Here is a 10,121-nt window from a genome sequence, read left to right on the forward strand (position 1 = left end):
ACTGAATTGTGGGTTTGTCTGAGGACACATTTGTAATACCTTAATAATAATAAAAAAAGGAAAGAAAAAAAGTAAATAAAGTAGGGATTGTCGTGATGGCCAGAGGTTGGGGGGATTAGTGAAGGTGGGTAAAGGGGGGAAATGGGGAACATTTGTAATAATATCAACAATAAATTAAAAATAAATGAAAATCTTAAAAAAAAAAAAAAAAAAAAACCTTTTCTTCTCTTTTCCTCTTCTCTTGAGCATAATAAACTCATTCAAGTTTCTGTTCCAATCTCACCTCCCCAAGATGGCTTCCCAGACCACTTGTTCAAAAGTAGCTCCTTCTCAGTACCTCTATATTTTTCCCTCTATTTCAGTCCTCTCATTGAACTTGGCACTAGATGAATTTATCTTCTCCATGTGCTGATGGTCCTCCTTTTACACTCCAGAACGTAGGTTTCCTGTGAGCAAGGATGTTATCTGGGTGGTTTGCCATTGTATCCAGCATCTAAAACAACTATGCTCAAACCTGCTCTATCCTGGACACAGGGGTACTTTTAAACAGATGGATTCCCAGGCCCGGTGCAGAACAATTACATCAGATTCTAGAAAATCAAATCAAGCATCTTCTCAGATCACAATGACATAAAAGTAGAAATCAACTACAGTAAAAACAATGAAAAAAAATCAAACACCTGGAGGCTAAATGATTGGGTTACCAAAGAGATCAAAGAAGAAATAAAAAGCATCATGGCAACAAATGACAATGAAAACATAACAATCCAAAATGTATGGGACATAGTGAAAGCAGTCTTGAAAGGGAAGTTCACAGCTCTACAGGCCTACCTCAAAAAAACAAGAAAAAATGATAATAAATTATCTAACCCTACAACTCAAAGAGTTAGAAAGAGAGCAATAAGAAAAGCCCAGCATAAGCAGAAGGAAGGAAATAATAAAGATCAGAGTGGAAATAAATGACATAGAGACCAAAAAAACAATACAAAAGATTAACAAAACCAATAGCTGGTTCTTTGAAAGGATAAACAAGATTGATGAACCACTAGCTAGGCTCACCAAGAAGAGAGAAGGACCCAAATAAACAAAATCAGAAATTAAAGAGGTAAAGTAATAACCGATCCCAGAAATAAAACCTTGCATCTATCTGCCACCATGAGTTTTTGATTTTTTTGTTAATGCTCGCCAAAGGATATTTTTTCCCTTGATTTTTAGAGAGAGTGGAAGGGAGGGAGGCGGGGAGAGAGAGAGAGAGAGAGAGAGAGAGAGAGAGAGAGAGAGAGAGAAAGGGAGAAACGTCAATGTGCAAGACACATTGGTTGGTTGGCTCCCACACGTGCCCCCGACCAGGGCCTGGGATCGAACCTGCAACTCTTTGGGTGTGTGAGCTGACACTCTAATCACCAACCAGATCTGCCACCATGAATTTGAGAACTTCCCAATATTTACAGACTTTGGTGATATTAATGAATGTATTTTTAGATATTATACAATAAGATATATCAAGATTTGGAAGATCTGTATAAGTTAGTAAACCAACATTTCCAAATGACTAATGTGTGTGGTATGTTCAATATCATGCATTCAAAGTACAAGACAGATGGATTTTAATGGAGCAGAGATGATTTCTGATTCCACATTACACATAAAACTGTAAGAAACTACAACTTGCTGAGTTTTGCTGTAATATCAAAAAATATCTGCAGTTATATGAAAAAAAAGTTATAAAAATATTCTTCCTTTTTCTGACCATATATTTGTGAGGCCAGATTTTTCTTCTTATACTTCAAACAAAACAACACATTGCAACAGACTGAATACAGAAGCAGGTAGGAGAATGAAACTGTCTTCTATTATGTCAGACATTAAAGAGATTTGCAAAAATATAACACAATGTCACTCCTAACTATATTTTTCTTTTCAAAAGTTATTTTTCATTAACCTATGCTATTTATCTTAATATGATAGATGTATTGCTATTTTTATTGTTTTTTAATCCTCATCCAAGGATGTTTTATTGATTTTAGAGAGAGGAAGGGAGAAGGATGTATGTGTGTGGCTTGAGAGAGAGAGAAACATTGATTGGTTGTGTCCCATATGTCCATATGTGCCCTGACCAGGGATCAAACCTGCAACCTTTTGGCTTACCAGCTGAGCCACAGGGCCAGGGCAGGTGTATTGCTATTTTAAAATTAATAAAATAGTTTTAAAATTTCTGTTTTTTAAGAGTGCGACATTTCAGAGGGAAGGCGGGGGAGGGTGGATGGGTGGCAATCAACCAAAGAACTTGTATGCATATATACATAAATACTTTCAACAATAAAGAATTATTTTAAAAAATTCTGTTTTAATTTATAATACAGTAAATGTTGAGGAAAAGCTCTTTTGTGGCTTTGGCAGCCTTTAAGAGTATAAAGGGGTCCTAAGACTAAAAAGCTTGGAAACCACTGACTTATTTTGAAACAAACCATTGCAATCGATAATAATATGGAAGAGTAGGGGAAAAGCATGCCTTTGAGGTCAGAGGACTTTGAGTTGGCTATGTGAACTCAGGGAATTCATTTCCTAAGGTTCTCCCTTGTTTCCAATCCTTGGCCTCCCGCCCCTCCTCTGGCTTGTAGAGGCTCTGTGGAGGGAGGCAATTCTGGGAGGCTGAGCAGATGATTATCTGCTGCGCATAGGCATGCCACTGGGTATGACCACCAAGGATCCTGCACCCAAAACAACCTATAAAAAGTAGCCTTCACTCCCCGGCCAGTTAGTCTCTGGGTCTGTGATGAATTGAATGTCAGTAAAAAAATTTTAACAAGGATGGGGTCAAGGATAGGTAACCAGGCATAACTCCAAGTCTCCCACTCCCAGACGTCAGCGCGTCAAGGTCCTGATTAGACCCTTGTAACTGTAAATCAAGGACTTTTGTGGTTCCTGGGGATAAAAGCTTGCGGAGCACAAAGCTCGGGGCTGTTACAGGAGAAAGCCTGTGGCAGGCACTGGCCAGTTCAATAAATCCTCGATTGCTGTTTAAGACCTAATTGGAGTCAGTGGTCTTATTCTCGAGAATGTTGTCCACAACAGTTCCCACAGGAGAAAGCCCACACCCTCCCTGAGAGGGGAGAAGCTTGAAGGGTACTTGCTTTATTATTCTTTAAAGAAGAGGCAATTTTTTCCATAAGCCAGAGCTAAAGGGTCCCTCCAGTGCTGTTGTCTTCACTCACCTTGTTGGGACAGTAATGGTGTGCTTGGCAGCGCGGGATCATAGGTGGGTGGACCCGGGGGTGGGATGGCTGGCACAGCAAAGCTCTTCAATGGGTGGGAAGGGCGAACGTGGGCGGTAGGAAGACTTTGGCCTGAATCTTCCTCTTGGGAGCTGGCCAAGTAAGAGGAGCTTGTAGCACCTTCAGGATCCTGGTGATCAGTACAGCATGTCTGAGACGAGGAGGCTGGCATGGTGTCAGTGCTGGGGGTATTTCGAATGGATTCTATAGCAGGAAAGTCTAGATGTTAGCATTTTTAAAACCCATTAAACATATGTACATCCCCGAGTTCTGGCTGTTTCTAAGGGCCCCTGAAAGCAGCTCAGTAAGCACTGAGATCCCTGGATGAGCACCTCTGCCAAGACTAAGGAAGAATGGACTAATATAAGAGTTCCAAACAATTCTGTCAACCAGTTCCTGGAATTTTTTCAGCTAAACAGGTAAGTGGTCATAATTTTACATATTTAAAGTTCTGTTTGGTACTTACTATGGAGCACATAAAAAGGTTTGTGAGCTTTGCAGGTATGGCTCAATGACTGAGCGTTGACCCATGAACCAGGAGGTCATGGTTAGATTCCCGGGTTATGGACTTGATCCCCAGTAGGGGGTGTGCAGGAGGCAGCTGATCGAAGTCTCTCTCTCTCATCATTGATGTTTCTATCCCTCTCTCCTTCTCTCTTCTTCTCTCTGAAACCAAAACATATTTTAAAAAAAAGGTTCATGAGAGTACTAGCTATTAAGACATAATTATAAAAGAAAATTTAAAGTTTCATTGATTGATAGTCTTAGTGACTTTCATAGAGAACATGTTTAGTCACCAAGGCTGGCTGGGTACTGGACAAGTACCAGCTCTGCCTGCAAGGCCGGTGGTTACCATAGGAGAGGCAATGCCACAGGCCCTGCCTGCCCTTAGGGGACTAGGCACAGCCTCACCAGAGCAACAGCCCCACAGCTCAAATGAGACCTGGACAACCAACTAGTCCAGAGGTTTACACATAGCTTTAGGATTATGCATATGAAGGGCGATGGGGAGAGAGAAAGAAATAGGGTCAGGTCAGCCTGGAGAAGGGGAAGACTTGGGAAGAACATGGTAACAATCTCAAAATATGTAAAAAAGGGTCATTGTTCTGGAAGGCAGTGTAGTGGGGTAGAAAAAGCACTGGCTTTGGATCAGATAGACCTGGACTCTAATCTTGGCATACTAGCTGGGTGAACTTGGCAGTCACTGAATCTGAGTCTCAGTTTCTTCACCTATAAAACAGGAAGAATAACATAAGATTCACTGGAGATTAATTGAGAAGCCTTATGAAAAGTGCTAAACAGAAGGCTTGAACAAGGTTCTTTTCTTTGTAAATTGCTGAGTGATTACTCTGAGCCAGGGACTATGAGAAGTGCTTTGCATTTGTTAGTTCATTCAATCCTCAGAGTAACTCAGAAGGCACTGGGAGGTTAGGCCTCACCCTAGGACAGAGTGAGAACAGGTAAAGCAGGAATCTGAATCCCTGGCTGGACTCACAAGCCCACCTTCTGATCCACCACACACTACTGCCCTTCCATGTCCAATGCCACCCTCCCCTGACCCTGCAGGAGTGGCAGCAGCACCAAAGCCAAGAGAGACCATATGAGGAGAACAATGGGAGCTGGTGCAAACCACCATTTGTACCCCAGGGAGGGGCCTGGCGGACATCAGCGCTGGATGTGGCTGCTTCAGGCAGCCTGAAGGAGGTCCTCCCCTGACTCTTAGAGTTCTCACCCTTAAAAAAGAAAATAACCCTTTTAAGCAGCAATGCATGAGCAACCTGCAGAATCCAACCTATTTCCCTGCCATTGTTGCTGAGGGAGCAATGATTTTGTTCCCTTGGGCTCTCAAGAGACAGGCCATGCCAGTCATGAGTGCTACCCCTTAGCTTAAAGGTCTTGGGTCCCAGAAATGAGGGACTCAGCACCCTCCTCAAGTGCTGAAAGCCTGGTCATGACAACCTTACCAGGCTGAGGATTTTACTTTTTGTGCTTGCTTATGCCAGCCACCCCCACAGGTGGGAGCTGCTGGTCTGCTCGCTAGGTGTGACCTGGGCCTGGGGGGAGCTGGTGGGGGTGGGAGCAGGCACTAGGAAAGAGAGCAGGCTTCAGCCGGGACCATGTCAGCCTGCACTGGCAGATATTTTAGGTCACTCTGGGCACACACACCTGCCTTGGCCGCCTCAACTGCCTTAATTTGATAAGCTTCTGAAGGCCAGAGAGGTGGTAGGAAATGTGAAAAGGTAACAGAGGGTTGCCTATACGAGTCAGTTTTGTTCTTCACTGTACAGCTCCAGAGGGCACCAGGCACCCTGTATTCTCGGAGAATACAGTGGGCACACCCTGAGATTGTGCATATAAAATAAAGAAAACTATGCTGTAACACAAGTTCCTGCTGGTGAGGGGCCAACTCCAGAGTTGTTTAAGACACACAAAGTTTACACTGCCCATCGACTTAGGTAAGTGGAAAGTGCTCTTCCTATATCAAGTAGTGGTGACATACTAAATGTTCCAGGACAAGACACAGCAAGTGCTCACTAGCAGGAGGACTGCCCTGGCCAGGGTCTAGTCATGCCGAGCCCACACACACAGGGCTGGCGGCGGCGCAGTACTGAGTTCCAGAGCTCAGGAAAGCATAGCAGTAAGAGAACTCGATCATTTCTAGATACTTGCTCTACACCAAGCATGTCAAACTCAAAGGCTAACACGGGCCATATAAACAAGGTTTAAGTTTATGTGGGCCGCAAAAAAACAAAAGTTTCAATTTTCATAGAAACGTAGGTTTATTTCGATAGAGATATGCTGAATACAAAGTGCTGAAATAAATGAGTTTTCGTTAACATGAAATAATAGAACATTTTAATAAAAATTAATTTTGTCCTTGAACATTAACTTACCAGACTCTGAATAACTGCACAAATTAATAAGGATAATACAAATAAATCTATTTTTCTTGTTCTACGAAAGTGAAATATTTCCTGTTGCGCACACCAAACAACCCAACACTAACAACACAATTACAGTAATCAGTCATTAGCGAACGTTGTAGTTCATTATAAATAATTATGTATAGCAGAATATTGTAAAAATTAAGTATGAAATTTTTTCTTACATACTGTTATATTAGCTGGGCCGCAAAAATATTCATTGTGGGCCACGTGCGGCCCGTGGGCTGCGAGTTTGACATGCTTTCTCTACATCTTCAGTGACTCTACTACTGGTTTCACCTTTATTTAACCCCTCTGGCCACTGAAAAATAACCCTTTCATAAGGCAAATCATTACTTTTCCTCTCTTCACTTCTGCCTACATCCATAAGAATGGAACTTCCACCAACTGAACCACCACTAGGATGAGGGCTGGGTGGGAGCTGCCAGGCTTCTTGCCAATCCCCACCCCCCAACCCCACCACACACTGCCTAGTGTGTGAGATTCATCTGCCTTAACAGGGTCAGGATACAAAATGGCTTTCCAAAAGCAGGTTTAGAGGGTGGCTTTCTGGTTGCTGTTGTAGCAGAGACCACATCTGTGAGGCAGATTTCGGTTCTCCATACAGCCTCCAGTGCACTTTCCCTAAAGGCAGAATCCCAAACTCAGATTTGGGGGAGATAGTAGGCAGGCCAATTTTAGACATGAGTTCCAGCAGCACTCTCCAAGCCAAGAAAAGGTTTGGGAGGAGATAACTTTGGGAGTTACTGAACATCCCTTAATAAAGCCTTGATCTTCACTTGATGTTTTGGGTATGATTATAATTGATCAAAATATAAAGGAGAGGGGATGCTACTGGCAAGCCTAACTTCTAGCATGAAGTTTTGAGGTTCTCTTAAAATGGAATTCACTTGAAATTCTCTTTTTTTCCAGAACCACCAACATTTAGTTCTAATAACATCGTAACTATTAACAGGTAAGTTTCAAATGATGGAGTATGCTTCATATATGAGCCATTACTAGATTTGTACCTTAAAACTGAGAAGGTGAAAATTAATTTTCAATTAATGATGAATAATCATATCTATTCCATTTACTGTCCCCTCACTTTCACTATTTCCTCCATAAAACTGTTTTGATGATGCTTCTTAAGGTTTCCAAACTGGGAAATGTTTTTCTGGCAATGAGTTTCTTTAAACACACTGCAGACTGTTAGGCTAATTTCCTATCTGTGCAGCCCTCTCATTTCAGTAATCCTCTAGGCCGCCTGATGGTTACGATATGCACCAACCCCATGTGGCCTCAGCACCCTCAGATGCTGTTCTTACTCTGCTACCTGGCAGAAGCATGTAACCTCCTGTGAGTAACACCTACGGGTGCCCTACGAACCCTCCCAACATTAAGGCGACTGAGAGGCAAAGTCGACCTCCAATGTCTGAAAATCATACAGAATGAATCTTCTTTCAAACTGGAGGGTTAAAAAATATTAACTGAAAATAGAACTCAATTAAAATACAAGTTGTTGGAAGAAGACATGATTACGTAATTAAAGTTATTGTGTTTTTACTAAAATGACTCACACTGAGCACTTAAAACTCTGGGAGAAAAATTGGGTCAATTTTACAGAAACAGCAATGTTATGATAAATATATAACACTGAGAAAACCTCTAAATCCTTCTAAGCGGGCAAGTCCTTCCCCACTGCAGCTTGCCAACTCATGGAAAGATTTCACCTGGGACACAGTCCTCGTCTCTCACCTGTGGAACTGGCCCTGTCTGAAAGGGACATGGATGTGCCAATGGGCCATGGGCTGCTTGGGTGGTAGAGATGACTGCGAGCTGGAGAAGCGAGGCTGCTGGAGTGGAAATGATGGTGAGGGTTATCGAGGGAATGGATGGGATGGGCACTAATCATAGCTGTGAATGAACACAAGACAGAGAAATGCTTAACATGCTTGCACAGACACACACAAATCACAGTTCAAGAGCAAAGTCATCCCTTCTCCCTCCCATACAAGTGCAACCATTCCCTTGGTTTTTTGGTGGCAGCAGGCTGGATATGGACAATCAGCCATGGATTTTACACTTGTTTTAAAAAAATTCAACACACTCATGTACATACGTTTGTCTGCCTGTCTATCTATCTACACGCAGAAAAAGAAGTCTGAGAAATATATACTAAAATGTTAACGGTGAGTTCTGGCCTGTGGTGCTTAGTGGTTAGAGTGTCAGCCTATGCACCCAAGGGTTGTGGGTTTGATTCCCATTCAAGGGCATGTACTTGGGTTGTGGGTTCGCTCCTCACACCCGGCTGGGCCAAGTGGGGGAGGCAATCAACTGATGTGTTTCTCGCACATCGATGTTGCACTCTCGCTCTCTTTCTTCTTCCCCCCTTCCACTCTCTCTGAAAAAGCAATGGGAAAAATATCCTAGGTGAGGATTAACAATGACAACAAGATAATAAAATGTTAATGGTGATTATCTTGTGGGGAAGAGTGATCAGGATTAAAATTTTTTTTCTATTGCTTTACATTTCTAATTCTTCAATAAACATAGAGTATATGAGGTATTAAAAATATCTATTTGAATATGTCACATAATGCAAATCCATAAGCAAAGAAATGATGGTTTAGGTTTCTATGCTTTTTTCTCATGCAAGAAGGATGTAAGTCCTTCTCTTTTGCATATATTCCTAATTCATTGCCTTTTCTTACTTGTTGAATGAAGCATGCAATAGGTACTTAGGCTGCATGAATGAGTAGCTGTTTAGTCAGTTTTCATATCTTAAAAGGAATGCAAATGGAACTGATTCTTATGGTCCACTCCAGTACTCAGCCTAGGACACTCTCTTACAACTTCCAGCCTGGAAGCTCAGCCACATCCGTTCACATTTTAAAATATACATGGATCTTTCCTAATTGCCTTTTTCCTTCCCATACTGGCTAAGGAATTCAATTTGCTGCATTTAGCTAATAAATCCAAAGTTCCACACAGATATTTCATATACAACATTCTATGAAGACAAAGTTCTTACTTAATGAGGCTACGTTATCAATCCCAGAGGTGGAAATAAACAAAACCAGAAGTCCAGTTTGCAACTAACTTTCCTTAGGTACTCCATAGAGTAGTTGTAGAAACAATGTTTAAGATCAAGATAACCAGCTCAAAATCCCCAAATAGGCAAATAGGTAGGGGTGACCAGAAACACAGGAGATCTTTTGTTTCCTAAGCAAGGGCTTCATGAACTTTGTGATAAACTCAATTACAGCCTTTGGAGTCTATGAAAATGTCTTCTGTCACCAAGGATCTGTCTGGATCTTTGTGGGGCCACTCAACATTACCTTGGAAGGAAATCCCAGTCAATAAAACAGATGCCTTTCTTCTCCAGCTATCTCCTGTCCTGGCCACCTGCAAACAAGCAGGTGGCACAACTGACCAGCGACCCTGGATTCTTACTGCCCCCCTCAAGGCCTGGGGAACCAGAGGCTCAGGTGGTCCTTTGGAATAAAATACAACTTGGAAAAGCAGGACAGTTTGAGAGTCAGCATCTTCCTCTAAGGGAGGGAAGACCAATTCACAAGCAGGAGGTTCGGAATCAGTGTTTTCCCGATCAAAGCTAGGAAGAGGTGAATAAGCCTCCTGATTTTTAGCTATCTGAAAATATTCTGGATAGAGAGGACTCTCACAACAGAAAAACAAAACTGACCTTCTCTTTCTAAAGGCATTTCCAGTCTTTCCAAATGAAGTAAGTAACAAATAAAGTAACTGAAAGTGCCTGCCTACAAGAGGTAGCCATCATTATCTGTTGGCTGAATAAGGACCCAATGCTGCTGGGCAAGGCCTTCCTAGAAGTGCTCAGCCATTTAAAGCCAGAGCAGGTGGCTGGTGGGTGAAGACTCCAGGACTGTAGCTGTGTAGTGTA

General features: G+C 42.2%; 1 protein-coding gene across 1 annotated transcript in view; it reads right to left on the bottom strand.

Annotated features, from left to right (window-relative positions):
• The window catches only part of NEO1 (neogenin 1), a 194,617-nt gene that overhangs the window by 12,597 nt on the left and 171,899 nt on the right, over positions 1-10,121 (bottom strand). Inside the window, exons 26-27 of the mRNA XM_006758947.2 lie at positions 7,958-8,116; positions 3,216-3,479 (exon numbers count right to left, since the gene is read on the bottom strand). Coding sequence (XP_006759010.1) covers positions 3,216-3,479; positions 7,958-8,116 — 423 coding nt within the window. The remainder of the gene's footprint in view (positions 1-3,215; positions 3,480-7,957; positions 8,117-10,121) is intronic.

This window comes from Myotis davidii, unplaced genomic scaffold (assembly GCF_000327345.1).
Source record: "Myotis davidii unplaced genomic scaffold, ASM32734v1 scaffold955, whole genome shotgun sequence".
Lineage (NCBI taxonomy): Eukaryota > Metazoa > Chordata > Mammalia > Chiroptera > Vespertilionidae > Myotis > Myotis davidii.